The sequence below is a fragment of the Parasteatoda tepidariorum genome, chromosome X1 (assembly GCF_043381705.1).
Source record: "Parasteatoda tepidariorum isolate YZ-2023 chromosome X1, CAS_Ptep_4.0, whole genome shotgun sequence".
Classification (NCBI taxonomy): Eukaryota; Metazoa; Arthropoda; class Arachnida; order Araneae; family Theridiidae; genus Parasteatoda; species Parasteatoda tepidariorum.
In genome coordinates, this window is record NC_092214.1 from 68,049,042 (window position 1) to 68,075,844 (window position 26,803).

General features: G+C 27.2%; 1 protein-coding gene across 10 annotated transcripts in view; it reads right to left on the bottom strand.

Moving 5' to 3' along the window:
- Positions 1 to 7,082: 7,082 nt before the first annotated feature.
- LOC107451019 (uncharacterized) overlaps positions 7,083 to 26,803 on the bottom strand; it is a 222,115-nt gene continuing 202,394 nt past the window's right edge. For 8 of the 10 annotated variants that reach the window (XM_071187637.1, XM_016066980.3, XM_016066977.3 and 5 more), the window contains 9 exons: positions 26,419 to 26,516; positions 25,516 to 25,633; positions 24,425 to 24,558; positions 22,086 to 22,278; positions 17,359 to 17,562; positions 15,072 to 15,677; positions 12,595 to 13,409; positions 8,829 to 8,916; positions 7,083 to 8,252 (listed from right to left, as the gene is read on the bottom strand). In XM_071187637.1, the coding sequence (XP_071043738.1) occupies positions 8,013 to 8,252; positions 8,829 to 8,916; positions 12,595 to 13,409; positions 15,072 to 15,677; positions 17,359 to 17,562; positions 22,086 to 22,278; positions 24,425 to 24,558; positions 25,516 to 25,633; positions 26,419 to 26,516 (2,496 nt within the window). In that variant the 3' untranslated portion in view covers positions 7,083 to 8,012. The remainder of the gene's footprint in view (positions 8,253 to 8,828; positions 8,917 to 12,594; positions 13,410 to 15,071; positions 15,678 to 17,358; positions 17,563 to 22,085; positions 22,279 to 24,424; positions 24,559 to 25,515; positions 25,634 to 26,418; positions 26,517 to 26,803) is intronic. The other 2 variants (XM_071187638.1, XM_016066978.3) reach the window with 1 other exon arrangement.

Consider the following 26,803-nt stretch of genomic DNA (forward strand, 5'->3'; position numbering starts at 1 on the left):
TCTTTGTTGTAAATTTTTTAATGTTTTACATTATCTCTTATTAGTATGAATTAGTACAATTGTATTTATTTCTTGCAATGGAAGATCAACTGCCTCTTTGTTTGATGATTTATTTTTAATCTTCTACTTTTCCACTTACTACAATCCTACCACACTGATTAGAAGTAAAATAAAGTTTTATTACTTGCTCTTAAGAGAAATGTCAAATTAGGAAAAACAAAACTGGTAATGAAAAAAATTATCTCAGTTTATTTAGCTTAAGATCATGAATGATTGAGTGAGATATTTTATGATATATTAATGATGCTAAATTACGAAACAAACATTCATTAAAAATGTATATAAGTACTACAAGTGTATCTAATTGAATATTGTGTGTATAATTGTTTTCATGATTAGAATTGTAACGCTTCTAAACTTAACATCTGGTATACTGGATAAAAACTTGAAACTATTTTTTAACTTATTAATAATAATATCAAAATCAAAAATCTTTGCTTTATATGATTGTCTGAAACCTTATGTTTGCCCTTTAAATTTTAATTTTGCATTCTCTGTTAGATAACAGTATGGAGTTAATTAATTTTTATCTTCAATTTTATTTATAGGTTTGAAAAGTGATACTATTTTATATTTTGTCAGTCTTGTATAAAGTAAAATCTTCAAAATTTAGTTCTTGAATCTCAAAATTAGCAAATTATTTGTCATTTAATTAAGTTTTCATTCTATAACTCGCTTTTCAAAAACTTCAAAATTTGCAAAAACGTTAATAGGATGTATTAATAGAATAAGCTTTCATTTGAAAATAATTTTTTCCCCATCAAATAAGATTTCAAAAAAAAAAAAAAAACATAATATATGAGTAATAAAATCAAATCTTTCAGTATTTGTTTGAGAGTATATTTTTATAATAAATTAGTTGACTGAATATAAGCATTGATAATGTACCTAATTTTTTACTTGAGTCTTCATCTTATAAAAGTCTATTTTAATGTTTGCATTTTGTTTCACAGTACTTGAACTGTTGATTTGTATTCAAATTATAAAGTGAAATAGTAATTTTCAAAATTGGAATAAACCAGTATGGTAAAGTTTTTAAAAATATTTTAATGCTTTTTTTTTTTTTTTTTAAAGGAAATCTGTTTTAAAAGTGGATTTGTGTGATTTCAATACAATTTTAAACTGATTCTAACTCACTAGTGTACCAACAATTTACAATTCTTGTTTTTAGGAAGTGCTATAAAATGTTGTAAAAATCAAATATATTCCAATATATTGTAAAGAGTTTTTATATTGTTTCTTAAAAATTAAGCATGTAATTTCAAATTTGAAAAATAATTAGGGACATAATTTTTTACCTACTAATATTTTAAGTGGTAAATCATCATCATAATGAGCAATAAGATTATAAAAAAATAACTTCTTTAAAAATATCAATTGCCTATCTAACAATAACTTCTTTATTTGATCACAAAAACTGAACACTAGATAATGAAACATACATATTTTTTAAGATCATAAAAATATATTTAATTCTATGTGTTAACATTAATCAATAACAAAATAAATCAATGATATATTTAATTGAAAATGATATAATTTATTTAGTCTTTCACCGGTGTACTCTTTGATATATTTTAGTAACCTTATCTCAATTACACTCCAAATTGGTATTTGAAAAAGTTAATAAAAATTATGCGACATTAACCCTTTTAGACTTAGCAGATGTTATTAACTGTATATTTATTCAGTAAGGAAAAAAATTTTTTTTACTTACATAATTGTAATTTTTTTTATTGAAGTTCGTAAATTTTACAGAATTTGAAACCCTTGGTGCATATTTGTATTCTGAGCTCAATTTGTGCAGTTAAATATTAGCTTTTCAACCAAATTTAATAAAGTGACAGAATCAATTAAAAAGGTTCTGGATAACATTTCTGCAAATGTTTTTTTTAATAATGACTCAAATTATATTTTTCATTTGAATTCAAAGTGAATATATACAAACTATTTGTAAAATATATTAAATGTCCAATTTACAACAGTTGAAATTCATCTGGATAGTTTTTAACATCTATTTACATTAAATATAATTTTTGAAAACTAACAAATTTATATTTACATTAATTTGGAATGACTTATTGATGTATTTATCCCAATATATGATACATTTCTTAAAGTTGATTCCAATGCAAGATAAAATATTTAATATCTTAATTTACAAATTTCAAATATATTTCTTCAAAAATTCTTGCTGAAGTAGAAGTTGTCTCACTATCTTGAGAGCATGGTATGCATTTGTTTCATTTAACTGATTAATTTGTAGTATTTAAAATATTAAGTGAAAATTGAAACCTTATTTATATGGGTAGGTGGCCAAAAGATTGAAAACAAATATTTTTAAAAATCTTGACTCATTTCAGTTCTTTTAAGATAATTTTCATTTCTTTCGTTTATTATTATGATTAATTTAAAGTTTGGTCTATAAGGGTTAATGTTAAATTAAATAATAATGTAATTTTAAATTTTCAGATGATCAAAATAGGCTAGAGACTAAAATTTATTTTTATACAGAATGAATAAGGATTTTCTGAAAATATATATTTGTATATAAAGACAACTTTGTATATCAGCTGAAAGGAATAAAAAAAGTAAACATTTAATAAGTCGTACATTTTGAGGAAATTATGTACAGTTCTATAATTATTCATATTTTTAAATTTTATACATATAAAGTTAGTTATGAATACAAAGAAGTACAACATGTGTTTAATGACTAGATTCAAAAACTATTCATTGCAAAATAAATTACTCAGAATACATAAAAATGTAATTGAATATAAAATATTGTTAGGTCATAATAGGTAGCATAAAATGTACATAATAGTTGTAGGACATAGACAGCAGAAGTGTTTTAAGTAAAAGTTTTGCGGAGGATGTTGATAAATATTTAAGGCAACATTAAAATTTCTTCAAAGTTTAACTGCTACTATGGATTTCATATACAGAACTTTTTGCCATTATATTTGTTATTCCTTCTACATAATAATTTTAGTTTATATAATTTTATTTACCTCTTCGTAAAGTAACCAAGTTATTTCAGTAAAAGATGAATAAAGATTACATTATGTAAAAAAAGAAAAAAGACTTGATACATTTCATATGTAAAAATTTTACACTTTTCACTGAATAAGTTCATCAGTAGGTTTAAGAATTAGATTTCTCGAAATCATTTTATGAACCCATGCACAAATTCAAAAACAAACCTGTTTCACACGCTTCAACTACATTTTTTTAAAAAGAAAACTTAGTATTTGATATTTTCGCCAATTCTCTTATCATGATTTAAACACTCAGTTATCACATTTTTTTTTATCTTTATTTACTTGTATCAATGAAAAAAAATTTCAAATAATGTATATTGCTCAGTTGTATCATTTTTGTTAATTGTTTATTTATTTTGTAATCAAATTACAACTATTAATAAGAAAAATTAAATTTCATTCCAAAGGTAAAACAACTTAAATAAGAAATAACCCAAGTGTCACTCACCAATTATGCTGAATTTTGTTAAAAAAGCTTTGATGTTTGAAATAAAGAGTTGAAATTTTTTTTATCTCTTTCCCTCGTATTAAATTTTTTTTTTTTTTTTTTTTTTTAAATGGAAGTTATGTTTTTAACAAATAAGGGGTAAAAATATATTTAATGGAATAAATTTAAAGGATTTAAAACCACTTAATAGATGAAGAGAAATTATTTATTTTAATATATTGATTTGTTGTTAAGTAAGTAATACATTGTATAATATTTGAAACACAGTTTTTCTTTAGTTTCTTCATAGTATAATCAAAATTTGTTTTTAATAGAAACTTAAAAAATTATTGAAAAATGTTTTTTTTTGTAATCTTTCTCTGAAAAATTATTTATTTTTCTCACTTAAAAATGTTAATTAATTAAATTTTAAAATTTAATAACTATTTAAATTTTTAACATATCACTCTGAATTTTAATTTCTACACTTATTTTATCAATATCTATAATCTATAAAACTTTCAAGTAAATTGGTTAAAAATAAAAATATAAAAATTTGAAACCCCCTTGTCGCCTTAAAAATAAAATTTTTTTTGAAAATAAAACTTAGCACTTAAATATTTTTTGGAATAAACAAGGTAGTCTATAATAAAAGTTACTAAGTTGTGAGATGTTTGGAAGTTAATCTTATACTTTTAACATACTTAAATAAAAAGTATGCTTGAATTAAAGCAAACTTTTACGTTTAACATTTTTTCTTAGGAAATAGAAGTTTGCATATTAGGAGTTAAAAGATGCAGTTAAAATCAAACAATAACTTTATAATTATTTGAAAATATGTAAAATGTTTTCTCCACATTATTTTTTAACCTTTAAATCTACTTATATACACAATTCCAATTTAGTTGGGAAGTGACACTTTGAGTGACTTTTGGTCTGTGGAGGTCCTCATTGTTTGCCCTCATAGTTCATATATACCTAGCCTTCCGTTCGTATCTATCTTAGCATGTATCATTGCATTTATATACATTAGATAGTTATTTTCAAATAGGAGTAAGAAAAGTTTGTCTCAAGGAGCGTGATGAAAATATTTTACAACAATGAAGCTAAAATTTTTTTGGACGTTTGTGTTTTTTTCTATTTCATGCTTTCTACCCAAATATTTAAACTTAGGGTTTTGAGGTGTAGAGGGAAAAAAAAACTAGATAGGTAACTACCCACTATCCTTGAAAAAAGAAAAAAGTATACTTTATGCAAACCTGTTGAAAAAGTTTTTTTCAAACATTTGTTGAACTAAAAAAGCAGAACTAGTGATTAAAATATTTTAAATCTTATTCATCAAAATTCAGTAAGTAATCTATCTAACCATGATTTTACTAATATATATATATTTAATAACTGAAATAAGTACATGAAAACTATTGGTATAATTCAAACTAAATCAGAACGCATAAGAGTAAAAAGAGGGCTGAAAGTAATTAACCCAAAAACCAACCAGATCCTGCTATTGATTCTATCTTAGATGGGATAGAGGAAACATTAATATGCTATTTTCATTTTAAAATTGTCAGGTTAAGGAAAATACCATGGTTAGCGAGGCTTTTGCCCCATGTCTATGCTTTATTGCACATTCTCAATCATTTGTAACGTTTGTGTATTTTTTTAAATAAAAGCTTTTTTCTGAAGCTTAAATGTGCTTAGTGCTCTCTTCATAAGTGGGTAGATGACGTGTATGACAAAAGTTCATTAGAAAAACATATTTTATAAATAAATTACTTTTCAAGGAAAAGCAGAGCAAAAGTGCCATCTGCAAGTAAATGAACTGATCTGAAATATATCTTTTTTTAGACACGTTACTTTCTAATTTTTCTGTCTTATTTTTAATACTTTATTATGACACATTATGTATTTTAGGAAAATATGTTCAAGCTCGCATTAGAATGTAAACGTTTCAAATTTTATAAATATTAAATATCTTTAATGGCACACATGCTTGTTAAATTCAAAAGCTTTTTATTTTAAAAATATGTCTGATACAGATTATAGTTTTACCCAATCTTAAATAGTATATCCTATATTTCTTAAGCTCTTATACAAATAATTTGGTATGATTTGAAGCAGTTCTTTAAATTTTTACTTGAAAGTCTATTTCACAAAACAATTCCTTTCTTTCACGCAATATTTTTTAAAATTCAATTATCATTATATTTTTGTCTTTGTATGAAAACAATAATGAAAAGTGATTGATTAACTATAGTGAAATATTTAACTATACAAAACACGCTTTATTTCATAGAATTTTGTGCAAAATTGCAAATTGCAAAATTGTCTCTAATCGGAATATTAAAAGTTAGGTTTAATGAGCTTTTATTTTTGAAACTACTGCTATTGATTATATTTTTACTCGTTTCTCTCAAGAAAATCTAGTTCTTGACAAAAATTACAATTTTATTTGGTATTAGTTAAGTAGCCAATAGACTATATCTTCTCTATCTATCTTTTACATAATTTTGAAAATCCAGAATCAGACAATTGGTTGAATAAGTTTTTATGGCTTTAAAAAAGTTTTCTTATTGATTTATTTTCATCTGTTTCATTATACTTGCAAGTTAATTCAAATTGACGCAGTACCTTAGATAAATGTTATCAAAATTTAGCTAATTGTAGAAAATGTAATTCGTAAAAAATATAATCTGAATCTGTCTAATTAATCGAATTACTTGTTACTTTATAGCAAAGATAATATTTAAAAAATATCTCATTATAGACAAAAAATAAAATACATTTATTTGTAGTTCTTAGGTTAAATGCCTGAGATAATTTTGAAACTATAGTTTAAATTAGTTTTGGAAATTCTTACCAAATTTATGATACAATATTTTTATTATCCATTAATAAAGTTAGTAGATTTAACTGATAATTAGTGCCACACATTTAAAATTATTTTATTTAATGTGATAGTTTTTATATTTAGTTAGACTCATAATCCATAAAGACTGATTCCCAAAGAGAGGTAACTAAAAATTTCAATCATTCTTACAGAAATATTGTCTTGTAAATTTTTAACCATTTATAAACATTAGGACTCAAGCAAAGCTTAGCGTATTTTACGCTTGCTTTCTTCACACCACAGAATGCCATATTATTCAGGACGGGAAAGATATTTAAGGACGGGCTTATGTTCACAAGGACGGGATGTTAAAAATTACTCGGTGAAATATAGGAATATAAAACAATTTTTAAATTGTGAAGTTGCGTTTAACTGAAAAAATTAGATACATTTTTCTGTTATCCATATTAATAACTTTTTTAGTTTTATATATATTTTTAATTGTGTCTCTTTGATTACATTTTAGTAAATTAAGCCCATATGTCCTCTACTGGATCACTCAAATTTTTCACCAATGTGTGAACTTTTCTTTGACATATTTTAATTTCTAAAAATGTTTTTGACTGTAAATATTATATTTCCAGCAATAATTAATCTTTTGAATAATAATTTTTCTTTATAATGATTTAATTATATTGAGCATTATTAAAAAAATTTAAAATATCATTAAAGAATTCATTTTAATTTAAAAATGAGCATGTTTAATACTGCTTATTTTAGCAGTTTTTTCTTCACATTGAATTTTTGACTCCACATAATAGCTAACTTTTAGCTATAATAACTCCATTACACATAATAGCTCCAATTGCATGTAAACAGTATTAAATTACATGTAAATGGAGTCAAAAATATAGAATATTGGAGGAGAAATAAAGAATGCTTGACATGATTTATTTTACAAAAAATATGTCAATGATTTGAAACTTTTCAAAGTTTCTAGATGATTTTAAACTACATGGAAACGTCACTATCAAATTTTCAAAGTTTAACTTTTTCAATTTGACTAATTTTCAATGAAATTCAGTCTAATTATATAACTGGTTTTTAGTGTGATAATATAATATAACGACAAATCTGAAAGTTTGACTTTCACATAATAAAACTTTAAGACTTGAAAGCCAAGAACAAAACTTACATAAATATTTTGAGACAATGCATTATAATACAATCACTAACTTGCCAGATTTCAATCGTCCTGAAAGCAGGATATCATTCCTATTAGCGATGAAAATTTTTTATCAAGAAAAAACAGTTTATCAAGGAGAAAATTTTAATGTTGTTTAATTGTTTTTCAATTTTTTTCCTAGTAAAAGTGAAATGAAGTATAAACGGTTGGTAGTGAGCTTCATATCACTATATAAATGCAGATCTTTTTTATGCTTATCGTTTTTGAGGAAATACACTGTCCTTTAAAGAGACAGAAAAATTGAATGAAATTCTTCACTTATAAGAACCAATTTAAAACTCTTCATCCAAATTCCTGTTGAAAGCCACATTATGAATCCAATTGATCCCTTGTCTGTAGGTCAGAAAATTATACGGAATGAAGTGTAGGAAATGAAATGAACGCATAACTACTTTTAAGTTGTTCTCATGCTTTATCATGAACCCTGAGGAAAATATTGTGCACCTTTGCAAGACCGCTTCCAACAACACTACTTGTACTAGATGAAGTGGAAGTCAAAGACGCCCGGGCTGTTGATTCTGATTCTGTATTTACAGACATCAACGATGAAGTTCTTCGTGGGAGACGTGATCGAGCATATGGAGATGGCTTGATTGCATTAGTATATGGGCAAACTTCTATTATAGGATCATTGGTCCAGAGCTCCTATTAAAAACACAATGCAGAATTATTAAAGAATCATGTATGAAAAATTTAGCTTTGGCTGCCATCTTATGTTTTCAAATTAAATGAATGTATTTTTACCTGATTTTTTGATATCAAACATAAAGTGTTAGTTTACAAGAAGCCATTTAGCTATAAGGACTCAATTAGACGAAATAATAATTGTAATTAAATTCTTGCTGAATTTTATTGACCATCATGAATTAATTATTTGTAGTTTATGATCCAGTTATGTGTCTTGGTAAACTTATGTTATAGGATTATTGCTCCTAAAAACAAACGGTGAAAATTCTCCATTGAGTGATGGCCAACTAATGTTTTCAAATGAAATGAACGTATTTTAATTTCATTTTTTGAAATCAAACCTAGTGTTGAAGGAATCGGAACTATATGGATTTTATTTATCCCACTAGAAAAAAATAATATTACTTAAATTTTTGCTGAATGTTATAATGAAAAAGGTTGTGCACCCCTATGGTACAGTCTTAGAACCATTCTTAAAATAGGATTATGAGAGTTAAAGGGTTAACTTGAGTTTTTAATAAAGCAAATACTTACTTCATTACCCACTTTGGTCCACTTAAGCACTGCTTCATCATCTCCATAACATCCTGCACAGCTAATGATAGTAGGCTCAGTACCGCATCTAAAAATTTTTTTATTACATTTAAATCTCTTTCGTTGTATGCAATAAAAATTGTATTCAGAGTAAGATAAGCGAATGAAATAACCTGTTTTTAATATGTGAATATTTTTACATATTTGGTTATGGCTATTTATCAAAATTTTGAGTTAATTATTCGTGGAAGGAAAGGAAAATTCTAAATGTCTTACGCAGTAATCAAAAATTGGATAATGTGATAAACATTATTTTTTTTTATCATAATTTTAAAAATTATCTACAGAAAATCTATGGTTATACATTACTAAATTAAGTTTGAACTTCAAAGAATCTCTAAAAGATAGTAAGGTAAAACAATGCATAATCATTATTATTACACTTGTTTTTGGTGATGATTATAAACTTAACATGAATTTAGATAAATTTGTAGAAAAATGGAAATGAATTGTTAAAATGGAATGTTTGTTTTAAATAATTACTCCTTTAGGATTTACTTTAAAAAAAAGAAAAGAAAAAAACCTAGTTTAATATTAGACAGTTAGAAATTCCAGATCTATTTTTATAAAAAGTTATTTAAAACTTTGTTTAGGAATTTTTGAGTTACGTGTTTAATTTTTATACTCTTAAAAATCATTAAGGAGAGTCGGTAAGATATTTTTCAATGTACCCTTTCTCAGTATCTAAACTAGATATTGCTAAATTTTTTTCACACAGTATTTACGTATATGCGTTTACACTGTTATACTGTTATAACTGTTAATGCATATCTTCGGTGAAATTTTTTTTAAAAAACTATTATGAACTGAGGACTTTTAATTTTTTAAAAAAGTTTAATCATTTTTGAGCAAAAAATCTTTAATAACTCACAAACTATTCCTGTTAACGCTAAAACATTATCACAATTTACAACTGGTATAATCTCAAAAAATTTCAAACCGATATCATAAGTAGTTTCTTAAGATATATCGAAAAAGGTTAGTTTTAGTATTATTGATATATGCCCTACCGACTCCCCTTTATGAGTTGACAAAATGCTTTTTTTTATTACCACAAGTTAAACAAAGCAAGACATAATTAAAGAGAATTTCAAAAAATTACATAGCATAATAATTTTTTTAGCATAATTAAAATTTAATATAACACATAGTTCTGTCAAAAATTTAGAACGAATAAACAAAAATTGGTTTTTAAGGAAAAGGCAAACTAATATAATAAACCAAAATTGAACTATTATGATAAAGAACTAGTAAAAAACAATGGAAAGTGTTATATTGTAAATAGAATCTTAATGTTCCCTCTCTCCGTTACTATGGTTACGGAAATTTTTGCTTTTTCCACTCTTCAGTAGGTTTCAGTAAGAAGTGGGAATATACCCCCGTGGGTAAAAAGCAAGATTTGTGGATACTATGGTAACGGAGAGGGAGGAAATTGCGCAAAATTGAGAAGCCTATTCTATTTACAAGGAGTATCCCTTTATATAGAAAGAGTTTTTATACTTTTTGTTCAAAAATTATTCACTGAATGACAATCATATTTTGTGCTCTACAGAGTATACGGTTTTGATTTCCGAATATAAAAATAATTGGTTCAAGCTCCTTAACTTAAACTACAGGATGGGGTAGCGTTGGAGTTCTAGTATGTATTTTGCCAAAAACGTCAGGGATTAGAAACTTTTCTGCCTTTATAACGAGTGGTAAAAAAAAGCTTCATTAAATTATGATTTTAATTACCATAGCATTAATTTTACCAGATATACCGTTATTCGTCATAACAATACATATTTTTGCCCTTCTCAAAGGATTTTGAACTCTTTAATTAGTTTTTAACTTGTACAAATTTTTTTTTCCTTTGAAACTGTTTGTGCAGGTAATTTTCAGAAATTAGCAATTTATTGTAACAATGACGCCTTTCTACCATCGACTGAATTTTAAATTAGTTTTTCAAATATTGAAATCGCGAAGTTGAAGAGTTCGCTTATACGATTCAGTTATGATTTAGGCTACAGTTTTTTTTTTTTTTTTTTTTTTTTTTTTTTTNACCATTTTTTTTTTTTTTTTTTTAACTGGAGGTGTGTAAATGTCTTGTTTAATTTTCATCTTGCTGAGTTTCATGCATTTAATTTTAATTTTTTTAAAAAGTAAAATAAAACAAAGCAAAAATCATGTTGATGACTGCATTGACGAAGATAAAATAACTACAAAAAAGATGAGTTTCCACAGTTAAAGGAGTTTTCATAAATTTATAAACTTTTACGTAAGTTCAGATGTATTATAAAATTTAACAAGCAAAACTCGAATATAATTCGGTCGAATTAAAAAAAACATATATACTTTATATATTTCAAAACTTCATGTAAAATATTAGATAATATCTGATGAATTTTGAAAAACATTAAAAATTTCGATTTTTATTGGTTACTTTATCTGAATTTTGTAGTCTATAAATGAGGAAGAGTTTGATAAGCTGACATGATTGCGTTGGTCTATGCTACGCCAAACGCAAGGTAAGAAACTTAAAATAATAAGCACTTTTAAATAATGAAATCTAATGATGCAATAAATTTATCTGATGCAATAATAATAGGGAGAAGAAGAACAAAGATATAATTATGTAAACTGCTAATAAAAATGAATTTAATATAGTTAAGTTCATCCATATTATTAATTGTCTTATGTTTAAATTATTAAATGATAATTGGGATCATATATACACAACATGAAGCAAAATTAATCTATCTTAAATTAATAAATATTATACATAATAATGTCGGAATGAAAAATAAATATTGTGTATTTCAAAATGAGAATAAATCAAGCATTGAAACAGTTATTAAAGCAGACAACAGATATTAAAAACTATATAAATAGCCATCTTTTAAGTACTTTTATAAAAAAACTATCAACTTTTGACGTACAATTTTTATTAAACATATTTCTCATACTTTTTTTCATTATTTTGAATTAATTTTGGTCATAATAAGTGAAAAATATTATTAGTAGCATTTTAATAATTTATGGTTATGAAATACAGCGTGAAACACCGTTGTCGTTTTCTCCGTTAAAGGTAAAATCTTCCAAACACGGGCCACTTCCAGGCAATAATTTTTCAAATATGTACATATTTGCATTTATTTAGATCTAAGAGAAACAGTTATTCATTATCAAAATTTCTTTAATTTACAAAATCATATTTTGATAAATATTTGAATAGGAATGAAAAAAAAAATCTAACTACACTTTTTGGATTTTATATTTTAGTACAAATACCGATAGTCCAGCAGATTTTTTAGTAAATATTAGACTGCTTTTTATTATTAAAAAATACCAAGATATATTTATGTTTGTAACTAGAGCGTTAGAATAAATATATAAAAGGAAAGCCAGTGTACTATCTGCTTCAATGAATTAAATTGCAATTTATACTAGAAGAGAATTCAGAAGCTACCTCTTGTCTTTTTATTAAAAGGAAAGGTTGGAGCAATATAATAGTACGCCACACTTTTTCTAAGGTGTTTGCCGGAAACTATTCCTCATTATTGTTTCTAGATAAGTATTCAACAAGTTACCGGAATTTCCACTACATAGCTGCAGAGCATACAAAATCGTGTTTTTTTTTTCTAAAATCTTTTCAGGCGAATTTGAAAATGTAGCTTATAACTATACAGCCCCAACCCTCTAATTATTATATGCTTTATGTCCTTACCTTGTTTCTAACAAACACTTAATGGGTTTATCAGATATTTTAATTTTTTCTTGAAGATTAAGTTCAAAGGCATATGGCACTTCTGTAGAGGAAAAAGATACATTACTAGCAGTCTCACTGCTTTTATGCGTACTCCAGTCTCCGAGCTGAAGAATATCTCGGGTACCACTCACCGAAGAGTCTGTCACCGAGTCTTCATAACTGAAAGAGTTTAGCGGAGCTTCAGACGCTTCATTTTCAGATGTCACAGTGCCCCATGTGGGCAGTTGAGTTCTAACATCTTTTAATCGTGAAAATGAAAATCCAGCTGATGAAGTAGACGCAGTATCAAACCAAGATGATTTAGCATCACTTAACCATAGATCTGTTCTTTGTGATAAAGCAGAGCTTGTTCCAGAGTACTCCAGAACATTAGAGGATCGACGTTGCGTTAACGCTCTTACTTTGATTGATTCTAAAATGCCATCCGTTTCACGAAATATTTTATTTCGCGCGGAGGATTCGTCTTCAGTATACGAAACGAAAACATCATCAAAATCATAACTATCACTTGCCAATGACGAAGTTAACGTTTCTTGAGATTTCACCCATTGAGTCACATCATCAGCACTGATAGCTCTCAAAAGTGCATTGTTCTTAATTTGTTGTGATATGTTTGGAATTTCACTTTTTTGAGAATCTGTTGATTGATGTGAACCTCGGGAAGACCTTTTTACTTCGTTTTCTCCATTGCAATTTGGAGGGAGTTCGACAGAGCTGTCTGACCAAGAGTCTTCTGCAGATTTTCGTTCACTTTGGGAATCGTTTGTTTTGACCTGCAAATGGATTAAAATATATTAATGATAATTTTTTTCAGAAAAATAAACTTGAAAATAAATTTAGAATTTTTTTTATTGATATATTTGAAACATAATGAATCTAATAAATGTACAACTGAATATTTCATGGTAGTGAAATATAATTATACTCAGATAGTCATCAAGGCCCGATTTAGAAATCCCGGAGCAATAAACACAAAACTGTCAAGAGCCATAATGGTCGGAATCTTAAATCAAATGTATATATTGTTTATATATGAAATTTTGAATGATTTATAACTTGAGAGAATTGTAATATAATTAGAAAATTTAAGCTTATAATTATTTCAATTTAAGCTTATAATTATTCTGGTAGTAAAATATAATTATATTTAGATAGTCATCAAGGCTCGATTTAGAAATGCCGGAGCAATAGGCACAAAACTGTCAAGAGTCATACTGGTCGGATTCTTAAATCAAATGTATATATTGTTTATATATGAAATTTTGAATGATTTATAACTTGAGAGAATTGTAATAGAATTAGATAATTTAAGCTAATAATTATTTCAATTTTTGTTAATTCTTAATTCTAGAGAGACAATTCGTAAGGAAAAACACAAAAACATTACTTGCAAAGTTTCAGGGGCCCCAAGGAATCTGTATAGAGAAACTTATCTCAAATAAAATATAGCTGTCCTTCCGGAGTAAGGAATAGTTTTTGAAAAATATTGCAACCATACATATTTTTTTATTAACTATTTAAACAAAATGCGCGCTTTTAGTACATTTACTGTCCTAAATTTGATTATACTGCATTTAATAACAGAAACCGAATAATTGCCTTATAAAGAAGACGTAAAATAATCAAACCCTTGAGTTATTTCTGTGATAGAGCTTATTAATTTGTTTTGTTGAGTAAATTGATTTAAAATATAATTTAAATTTTAAATTCAAGGTGCTAGTTAGAAGATTTGGTTGGAATTCCGGTTGATAAAAAAAGTACATATGACTTGAACTCAAAAATTTTCTAGATTAAAATATATAAATTAGATAGATAATCCTTAACTAAATGAAATTCTGCTTACAATTCATGATTCTAATCCTAATGCATTTTAAAACTTAAAGCAATAACTTTGAAAGGTTTAAAAATAGGCTCACCGGACAAAAGATTAGTCACCTCTAAAGAAATCAAGAAAAGTTAAAGGTGGTCTGAGATTTTTCTAGATTGGGATAGTTAACATAAATCAGGATGCTTTTTTAGCATTCTAGATGATCAGCTGTTGCCTTTCAGTTCATTCGTTAAAGATTAGTATGCTGTTGATACTATACCCCTATTTTTCAAGACCTTAACAGCATTGAGCTGGAAAATATTTGACTGGTTTCTCGATTATATCTCGATTGGCCTGTAAAATCATCTGGCTTGAAACCTTAGAAATTTGTGTTACATGTTTGAAATAGCGGAAAAACGTTTAAATCAGCACCCCCGCAATTTCATGAATTTACATGATCAGCTTGAAGTGGATGCGAGGTATCTAATAAACTTTTTGGACTCACTCATTAGCCGAAAACATGCAGTTATCAAGACCAAACGCGTAATTAAATGATATTAAATGATGCTCTTCAAGATTTTTCAATGGGAGACTGAATTTTTGTCCGTAGTTTAACATAAGTACTTACTCTACTTTCATCTTTCTTTAAATTTTTCTCCAAGGAAATAGTTCTATTTTGTGTACTATTGAGGAGGTTTTGATATCGCGTGTTATAATCCACATGGTTCGTTGAATTAATGCTTAAACTATACTTGTCAAACAGCTTTCGCAAAGCTTCACTAGCTTCTAAAAGGCAATGTCGACATTTCACAGTGTTTGAACCAGAATGAGTACAGGTACAAAGTCGTTTTGTCGTTGTGTCTATGATTTTTCCTGGAGCTGATGAATGTCCAGAATCATCTCGATCAGTATCAATTTTTTTCAAGTTGTCCTCATTCTGCTCTTCATAAGATTGGGATTCAGGAGAGGTTAAAGATGCTCTTTCTGCTGTATCAGCTCTTTTCACAGTCGAATGACTTGTGGCTTCACTTTGATCTTCCGGAGAGCTACATTCTAATTCTGCTTCTTCTTGAACTTCTTGAGATAATTCGACTGCAGCATTTTCTGGTGAATTCTGGCATTCATTATTTAATGGAATGAGAAGAGAAGATCTGCGAGGTGTGGTGTAACAGCCACTGTCTACTCGATGACGACCATCAGAATTGTCTTCTCGTTTTTTCTCCATTAACAGCTGCTAAAATTAATTTAAACAATTAAATTTAAAAGCGTGCAAAAGTAGAAAGAATATTTGATAATTTTTTTCTTTTATAAATTAAGTACATTTTAAATGATACCGTAAAAGGAATTTAAAACAAGATATTTAAACTTCTTATTTATGAGAAATACGTGGTGATTAAATTACTTTGTGGATATATTTGTTCTTCTGGCAAACATATCATTCGAGAGAATGGAGTAAAATTTTGTTAAAAAACCTAATGAGGCTCAAGAAAAGTGTTAAGAACGATTATTCAGCTCTGACGATTAAGGTTACAGTATTATAATTTCGAAATTTTAAAACAGCAGCATCTTTTTTTCTTCAAACTGAGAACTTTAAAAAAAAAATGAAATTAAGTTGGAAGGCTGTTTTCAGCATGGATAGTGGCGGCGATGCTAGGAAGAGATGAAGAAAAAAGCAAGAAAACAACACGCAACAATTCAAATCACTTAACCTTCATCTGTCTTCACATTGACTTTCGGAGCGACAACTTATAAAATATTCTTATCTTCATTTCAACTGAACGCCGTTATTTTTCATAATAAAAATATCGTTTTAATTCCATTTTAAGTTTTACTAAGAGCATCATATTTCGATAAAAAAAGATTAGTGTTGCCATTTGAAAATTTCTAAATTTGGTTATTGTAACCGCAGCTGTGAAAGTTAAATAATCGTTCATGATCCTATTCTTGAGCGCACACCTTATTGTCTATTTATACAAAATTTTATTCTGTTTGCTTGAACGGTATACACACTACGCTGTTAAAAATTTCGAGCCACGTTGCACCAAAAATTGGTATTCGTTTGCAGGCTATATAAATGGAGTTCCATTTTATCATATTTTGGTATCTTCACTAGCTTCAAATATCAGTAGAAGATTGCACTAAAGGTAGGTGTTTCGAAGAAACAAAACACCTATTTTCATTCTTTCTCTTTTTTCTTTTATAGAAGCAGAGGAAGGTTGCACCATTATTAGGTATTCTCAAAGTGCTCAAATGTAAGCCAAGGTTGCTATTTACCGTAACAAAACTATTTACCAGAAGTAGGTTATTTTATGACATACCTCTAACCATTTTCTACCTCCAACCAAATTCAAAAAGGCAACATAAAAGAAATAAACTTTAATTAATGCAAATAAAACATTTACCTATCTAATAAATAAGTTGATACTTGAAACAACATGCATTAGTAGCCCCCATACACCGAGATCGAGTTGTAAAAAAAACAGGGCATCGTTAGCAAATATTGTACAGTTTACAGACATCGTTTTGTGTCTTTTATTAAATTTTGGTGCAGTCAGTTGCACCATGGAAGTATTTCTCGATCATACTTTACATTTTATGGTGTAGCTAAAATAAAATGATCTTTCATTTAACTGAACTTAGGGATAATGAGAAGCTTTGCTCCAAATACTGTTTAAAGATTTACTAAGTTTTATTTTTTTACAGTGTAGATCTACCATCAACAAAGTTATTTTATAACTGTACCTGTACACTTAATCTTAAATTTTTTCTTTTTGTAAATTTATAGAAACCATTTCATTTTAAATGTGATATGAATTGGTTTTGGTTGCCAACTAGAATTATACTACTAGATTACCTAATTTTAATATAAAATATACATTTACACGCTTTTATTTTAAACAAGAGATGCGAACTACCTGTATTTTTTGTTGAATATGATCTGCAACAGGCTGTCTTCTATTACTTGGAGTCGATCCAAACTCAGCAGTACTTGGACTTCTTGAGAGCTTCGTTACAACATCATATATTATGAGAGAACCCTCTGCAGTACCAACAATCACGCTGCCTGAGAGCGGTAATAAAGCTGTTATCCTAGAACCTCCAATTTCTTCTTCACCAGTCTAATGTTTAAAAGAAAATTTGTAAATAAAACTATTCATGTATTACGCTGTTTTCATAATTAGTTTACAGCGTTGTTATAATTGAAAGAGAGGTTCTTTTCCTGCCTTTCTTTTTAGAAAGTTCTGCACTAAAATGGCGGAAGCATTTAAAGGTTTTATTTAAAATAAAATGAAATATCTTTAATAAAAATCAAAAGTTTAATTCCTGTGTTGTATAAATTTTGTTACCAAGAAAAGGTACCCATACTTGTTAACATTACATTTAAAGCTAGTATATGCTTAAAGCACGTTTAGTTGTCTTTTGATTAGTGTTATTAAATGTTTGAATACAAGTATTTTCTGAGTGACCTTATCGTTTTAACATAAATCATGTTTCAAAAGCGGAATGGAGAAATGCCCTATTCAGCTTGTATTTAAAAAGATTTAAAAAGATTGCTAAGGGAAGAAAATGTTCACATTCATAGTTAAAGATAAATTTACTATAACCTTTTACTCATTTGTAATATCTTACCCGTACTTTCTTGCAAACTCCGTCTTAAGAGATTAGATTTATTGAAACTAGCTATTTAAAATTTAAAACTATATAATTATAGGGCAAGTTTATTTTTTCTGCATTTCCATTTGTTTTATATGTTTTTATAATTAATTTCCCTTACCATCCCGTTCTGCCCTATACCTGGGACACGACAGGATACCTGATATAATATTCTGTTTTCGAATAAACAAATTTTATTTTCCAAAAAAATATTGTATTTTTAAGAACATAAAAATATAATGTGTTCAAAGAAACATTTTCTGCTTCTTTTAATCATCTATTAAGTATTTTTAAAACATATTTTAAACTTGGTACTCCGCTCTACCCTGCTTTACCTATATTCTCTTCAAACGATTATTATTTCATTTAAAGTTTCAGTTTGTTACTTAAGAAGTAAATTTTTAAAGAAAATGCAAGGATATTTTCATTAATGCTTTTAAAACATGTTTCTTGTCAGTGTAGAAAAATGGCTACTGTATTTTATCGTACATAAGGACCTTGATTTTCAAATTTTTGTGCTCCAAACAATGTCAGTTTAATCATGGCTTCCACGAAATCTTTTATTGATACTACTATTGATAATTTGCTACAGAAAAAATAAATGATGTTAGTTCGAAGGTAATGTTACAAAAATAAACTAGTATATATTTTATACAATTGATATAATAACTATTGAACTGTTTTCTGCTATGTGATTCGCTACAATTTTATCGACTTGCTACTAAGTATAAAATAAAATCTATAATTGCAGATTCTAATTTCATTCCATTGGTAAAGTAGCTCATGCTGGTTGATGATCTGTTTTAAGAATGTAACTGTAGTTAGCTTCTAAGGTAAGAGCAGCCAAATTTTAATACCTTAAAATGGTTGTTTCCTTGTGTTAAAGTATAAAAAATTCTTCAGTCAATCACATATTTCTTAAATTCAATTTAATAACTAATATTTTTCATTACTCAAATAAGGCAAACAAAGATGCTGGGAGTTTCATAATTGACTGACGATTTGAAATATCAATTAAAAAAAAAAAAGAATGAGCGGAGATAGGAGTGAACTGTTTCTCCGCATTTTGCTTCAGGATTTATTTTTTTCACTAAATTTCCAAATTAGTTAAAAAGTTTTTCAATATGTGGCGCTGATGACTTTGAAACTATGAGGGTAGGAACGAATTATAGTGGCAACACTGCTATAGAGACAACATGCAACGGAAACGAATAATGTCGCTTATGCTACACGTTATTTACATACCTACCTTACCTCAGAGCAAATGAGCTCAAATTGACATTTTTGCGACATTAGCTGTATGAGCACTAACGAGAAGAACAGAGTCTCATATTAGCCGGTGGTCTAATTTAGTGTTGTCATGATATTTTCGAAAGTGGAGCATAGGAATTGCGTAGACATTGAATCTGGTAGAATTCAAATGGCGTGAGAGTATCATCGGGGTGTTAAAGCGTCTTGCAGAGTATCTTCATTATCTTACAGAAAAGGGACAAGATGGGGGTTAGAAATCTTTAATGAGAGGTACCAAAATTTGTCAGACATACACTGCTAGGTCATCCTAGTGTCAGCGAAGAAGAAAAAGGTCTACTGTTAAGAAAGTGCTGTACCACTTAAACTGTGACTGAGACCTTAGACTTACTCTGTGACCTAAACGAAGAAACCATTTCGAAGCACTCGCTTTAGAATTGTTCTACAGATTCTTCAGGTTGTAGAACATTCCATCAAAATTATCAACAGAACAAGCGCTGTTAAAGTTATCCTACGACTTACATATCACGAGCAACAGGTAGACAATGCTGGTGACTATTGACATTGAAGAACAATTTAACTTGATAACGCGTATCTTTTTGTACCAGTTTCGAATAAAAAGTTGCCACAGTAAAAGTTCTAACTCTCGTATAAGACAATATTTTTTGCAGCATGCGAGATCATTTAAACTGAAATATTTGGCTACAGGCGTCAGTTAATTATGTCCTTAGATTGACCTAAATTATTGCAGCATATGGTTGCTATTTTAAAAAGATTGTTTCCTAGCTTTTTTAGTTAAAGCACCATCGGTTGACGAACTTATTAACTAAATTTGATACTTGGTTAGAAGAAAAGTTTCCTAAGCAGAACACAGAATACAGTGCATTTCTATCCTTTCCATTTTATTAAAAAGATGATTTCTCAAATTGTCCATTATATTCGGGACATCCGGTACATTTTGTGCAACAGATTATTCGCAAGCAATAAATTACATGATGTTCGTAACTCGAAAATTATATTTCTTGCAAAAAAAAAAAAAAAAAAAAATCTAAATGCAGAATTTTTCTATACTTTAACTTTAGGAAAAACTTCTATAAGTCTTAATGTATTTCAATAATTAATTAAAGAAAGTAAACTTTATAACGGAACTTAAATGCATGCATAAGCAGACATGCGTGTTAATTGTTCCTTAATGCCTAAAATGTGCTTGGAGTTCATGCATTTATGTTTTACAAAAATTGCTCACTCAGTATGTCATAACCACATGAAAAATTGATTTTCTCAACAGACCCTTGGTAATCACTAAGAAAATAGATTTTTGATGTTAATGTCATTCAATTTGATTAACAAGTTTAAAATATATCTGAATTAGAATATTGAAAAGTATACTAACTATCGATAAATCCGAAGAACTTATGACAAGTTTTGAAATACATATGTTTAACACAGTAGTAATACTTGCTGTTTCAAAGTGTAAGAATTCGTTTCCTACCTTTGGTGTGAAAAATATAGGTGCCGATAAATTTATCAATTGCTGCGTTTTGCAAATTACATGAAATATATTTCCACGTAAATTGTTCCTTTTTTGTGCGTGGTTCAATATTCGTTTGTAAGCTCTCGTTCTGTGGATCAACAAACAGACACGAGGAGGTGCCATTCATTCTCTGAAATATATTTAGACTTAGAGTTATCGATAGAAAAACAAGTCTACACTACCATTTGCTTTAAATTTTAATTTGTTTTAAATACACTGTTAGAATTTTCATTCTAAAATTTTGATAAAATAACTGGCAGCAGTTTGTCTGTCCAATTAATGGTAAAATTTATAGTAAAGAACTTTTTCTAATTTTACGGTATAAAACCATAAACACAAGCTAGCCTTTTCGTTCGGTTACGCGAATTGGAGAATGCATTACGCAAATCGAGGAGTGCAGGATACTGGAAACTCTTCATTGCTGTTCTTGTATTGAAGGGATTGGAAGAAATATTGTGGTGCCAATGTTGGAACTCGAAAATCCTCGTCCTGTAAGTCCTGAGATGACAGATTAGCCCTCTCGACTACAATATGTACTCAGCTGTAAGGAACTAAGTGACTTTATTAGTTTGACCTAGTTGGTGCGATAAAATTCTGGTTGTTTAACCATATTAAGTGAAAGCAGTTAACAAGCGGTTTTTCTAAGAGTTAACAGTTTGAATACCATCTTATTTATGGTTATTTGATTGTTTTGTCGAATGTGATAAAATAGCAATTAAATAAATTGTTATCAAACTTTTTTTCCCGAGAAATTTCTAACAGTGTAGTTTGAAAAGTATGATTTTTCATGAACTTATCAATTTGCAAAAGCGCATTAAAATCTAATTTCTCTAGTAGTATTTGTTCTTCAACTTGATACCTATAAATACTAATACTAAATATGATTTTGGAATAAATAAATAAATACTAAATAGGATTTTGGGAATAACTCTTGATATGCTTATAAACAATTAATAATTTTGAATTTTGTTGTAAAGTTTCTATTAAGTTTATGATATCATTAATTTGTTAGCTTTAAAGGTTTTTATAATAATTTCTTGAAGCAAGTATTTTTAAAAACTAATTAAAAGAAAATAACTTAAGCATATGACAAAATTTTGTTGCTTGGGAATTAAAATATTTAATTACGATAGTTATGGCATGTATATATTTAAGTTTCTTGCAGCCATTAATATTACAAAAATATTTTATAAAAGATAAATTTACCTTTGGAGATCGTGGATATTTATTGTCTTTTACATCAAACAGAAGTTTACAGGTCAATGTATGAGGATCCCAAAGTTGTAGTACAGATGATCCTCTGATAGTTAGCCATACTCCTCGATCGTCAGATACAAGCATTGACAGGTAATCTAAGCAACTCGATGATGTATGAAACTGATCTACCGAGTCTAAAGTTCTAAATAAAGCAAAATTGAATCATAGAAAGGTGGACGTAGGAGCAATAACGGGTTGTAAAGTAGAAAACAATTTTTGTAGCAAAAACTAGATTAAGTTGATTTTTAACAATGGTTGGAATTTTTTTAAATGAAAAAAAATTTGAAGGCCTTTATAAAGTTTTTAAAATGGGCGTTTACTCGTTCTATGTTTCCTCAAAATTTAAAAAAAACAAACAAAAAAAAACGTTAAGAAAATTTTGTGTTTTTGCTAAAAACAATTTCAAGTATATATACAAATTTAAAGCTAGTTATTTAATTTAAGATTTTTTTTTAAAAATAATTTTTTCATTCGGCTTTTTTTCCCAGCATTTCTATTTCTGCTTAATTCGTTTTAATGTTTTCAGTTGTCTTAAGACTAGACACAATTTCTTAAAATGTTTGTATAATTATTACTTTTAATTGCATTTCCTGCATTTTTGATACATTACTGAGATACTTTAAGTATTTATTTTTGTTTCTCTTTTGTGTTAAAAGCTAATGATTAATCAAAAGTTGCTAATCTTACATACTACCATTTTGAAAAAAAATGCAAAAATTACTCAGATTTATGAATACGTTACGTTTGTAATAAATGATAAACTAATAAATTTTATGGACCACTTTTCGTACAAAAATGTTGATAAACTTTTAATGCTTTTTGATAAAAATAATTTTGATTTGGTTAATTTTACTGTTAGAAAAGCCTGAAACTGGACCAGGCAATTTTTAAACTGGTCATTAAAATAAAAATAAAAATATTTTAAAACTGAAAATGTAAATGTAAAATGTATATTTCTTTTTCCATAATATCTCCAAATTTGATTTTTTTTTTCACTTTAAATTTAGGTCTATCACTTTTATCACAGCTTGTTTAAATATTGCATTAACAACATTTAATTTCGGATAAAATGTAATAGTAGTTCCACAATAGTCTCAATTTAATTTATTAAAATATTCATTTCATTTTAAAACGACATTAGAAGGAACTAATTCTATCTTTAATAGACTCTAAAATAACTCACTTAGTAGGATGTCTATTTAATAAAGTTTTATGAAAATAAAAAAAATTAAATACTTCAAAAGGTATATTTAACTCAATAAATAAAAAGAAATCAACATATACACTAGTATAAATATTTTGCCGAATGAATTATACAATAAATAATAAAAGCGTAATAGCTGAATAATTTATCATAAACATTCCGACCATTAGTACTTAACAGTGAAATTGAAATGTTTGGGGCATCATATGGTTAGCCACATATTTTAATTGTTCATGCTGGTATTTTTTGCGAAAAACACCATGATTTCTATGTAGGTTATTACATATTTTTGAGGATTGGGCAATTATCTAGAAGAATTTTTAGAAACCTGTAAAATACCAATCAGGAAGATACCTCAGAAACAATTTGTAAAAATAATGCAATCGAAAAAAAAAAAAAAAAAAAGGCTTGCCACTATTTTTCTCAAAGTCCTTCAATTTATAAATAAATAAATTTGGTACTAAAATGGTTCAATATATTGACTAATCTTTATTGACTAAAACCCTATCAGATTCATTCTTCTAGGTTGTGTTATATGCACAAAAATGTTTATGTATCTAACAAAAAGCTTTTCGAATTTTTTTCTATTTCAAATTAAACACAAACCATATTTTTCAATTAGCCGTTTTTCAACTTGTCTAATTTTTTTAGTGCCTTATACTAGGAAAAACCTTTCAACTGTTTGCTTTTAGTAAAAGATATTTTCTATTTCCATTGAATTAAAATAGTAATTTCCAAAGATAACTAGAATTCGTAACCAGTAAAGCATATTAGTCATTGAGTCTCTGTAATTTATATATATTTAAATTGCTCATATATTGTGGTTGTTGGATTTATTTTAAACATAATTCATTAAAATAACGATTAATGCATAACTTTTAAAATTTAGAATGTGTGTAGCAACTAAGAAAATCCGTAGCTGTATGTATTAGTTACTTCACTTTCTTAATTTTAAAAGTATATGCTTTTTTTCTAAAGATGCAAGGCATAAGGAGAAAATTATATTTTAAAATTGGGTTTTTTGCAATAAAAAAATCAACTTTTCCAACTTACTCTAAAAATCAAAGGAAATGTAAAATTTTACCTCGCATTTAGTATCACTACACGGTTTCCTGTTCCACACCACAATCTTCGGTCAACATGCCGTAAACACGTCACTGGATTTGAGCCAATGATGATGTAAAAAGTTTCTGGTTTCGGAAATTGCCCTTCAATACTCTAAAATTAAAATATTTTATTTAACAAAGAAACGTTTGAGGCAATATCAGGGTAAGCCACTTTTTATATTGTTTAAAAGAGAGTTTTGTATGTAAAACCCTAGGATTTCCGTGCAGAAAATACTATGTTGTCATCTAGTTGAAATTCTGAACCCCCATCTTATCTGGAAACAATGCTAAGAAACAGCTTGAAGTAAAAAAGAGTGGCTTATCACTATATTGCCCAAACCTCTTTATATATCCATCACATCATGCAAAATATTATACTTTCATTATTATATAACAATAACATTATTACTGATAAAATTTTTTATTGGCCTTAAAAAATATAAAGATGGTAATTTTTTGAAGCCAAGGAAGTTTTTAACCGAGTATAACTTTTTGCTTCAGTTTCTTGGGATAATTTATTTGACATTATTATCTCCTTTTAATGAGATTATTAAATACCATAATAAAACTCTTTAATTTATCATAAACTATTCAATTTTTTTTCAAAAAATCTCTTTTAAGTTTTAAAATAAATCATTACCAAATTATATATTTTTTAATTTACTGAAAACAACGAACGAAGATTTTAGTGAACAGTAAAATGTATAAGTATTTGAATTTTTGCTATTTTAAATTATTACCATATTTTTTTCTTTTAAATTTGATAACAATATCGTTTTAGTAAACAGTAAAATATCTTTCTATATAAAGTTTTTTAAGAAAACTATCTTAAATTATAAAAAGCATTCTGAACAGGAATATGCTTTTGAATTTAATAAAAATAACATTTTAATAAACAGTATTTATTTTGACTAACACTCAGATTTTTTTACAGTGTCACTTGATAGAACATAATATTGTTATATATGTAATAATATATGATATTACATAATACGTAATATGGAAGACAAAAATTGAAACTTGTTTTTATTTAAAAAGAGAATCATCTGAATATTTTTTTTTTAATTACTTCAACAACAGCTACTGTTCCATCCGCTAACCCAGCATATACTTGTCTAAATCCGTCTTCTTCATGGGACGCCAGTGATAATACAGAATCATTCAGTCTTATTTCCCACAGTAATCGCCTAAAAATTATTTAATTAGGTTATATTCAAATTCAAATTATAAGCGTAACAAGAGAGAGGAATAAAAATAATAATAAAATTCCTTTATTTTTATTTATTGCTCAAAAATACGGGAGGAATTTCATTGATTTCCTGCAGATACCAGTAATATCTTAACTCTTTCTTTAAATTGAAAATATCTTTGTTTCAAAATAACCTTTTAAACACAAAGTCTTAAGTATTCAGATTTTTTTAATCTTGATTAAGTTTCTAAAATATGTAAACGGGAGAAAAATTCTGTGGTAGTTTTTATTTCATGTTTTTAACATGTCGCAACGTTTACTTTACAATAAACTTCAGATTTTAAAATTTTCAAAATAAATTACATTTTTAATTTAGCTGCGTAAAAAGAATTTTATGCGATTTTTCAAAATATCTTTGTTGCTCTCGTTATTATCACTACTTGTTTCTTTTGGTAATTTTTTTCTGACAACTGTAAATTTCAACAGAGAAGGAGTATTTTTTAAATACATATATTCCGTGTATCATATCGAAAAAATATTATCTAAAAATAATCAAATAAAAACTTTTTAAAAAGTTCTCATTCAATTAATCAAAAGCGTATAATCATTATTAAAATATATAAAGCTTTTCTATGTAGTCAAAATTAAGAAACTGTTTCTTTGAAATGACACTTTTTTGCGTTTCGTAAAGTGGCTTATTTCATTGAAAATCATAAATAAAATTTAAACAGCTTTTGCAAAGTGATTAGGCTTAGGCAAAAACAAAAACATGTCTGTACGTACCGCGATTTCGTTGAATAAGCGTGCACAAAATGTGACAGTGTTCCCAAGAGCATTGTGTCATCATCTATAGCATGCATACACATGACTCGAGATTCCAGCTGAAATAAAATAGAATGAAAATTAATCTTTTTTATTCTACAATTTATTATACAAAGGAGACTTTCATAACAGTTTAAAATGGAGTCATTGGCAAAAAGTAGCATTAAAAAGCTCAGCTAAATGAATATGTATTATATTATCAATATACAAAGATCATTTCCTTTTACAGTTTTTTTAAAATAAGAAAAAAAAGTAGCAATTAGACTATTAGAATAAGAAAGACTATTAAATTTTTTTTAAAAATGTGGAATGTGTACTTTATTTTTAAATTTCTTATAGTCAGTTT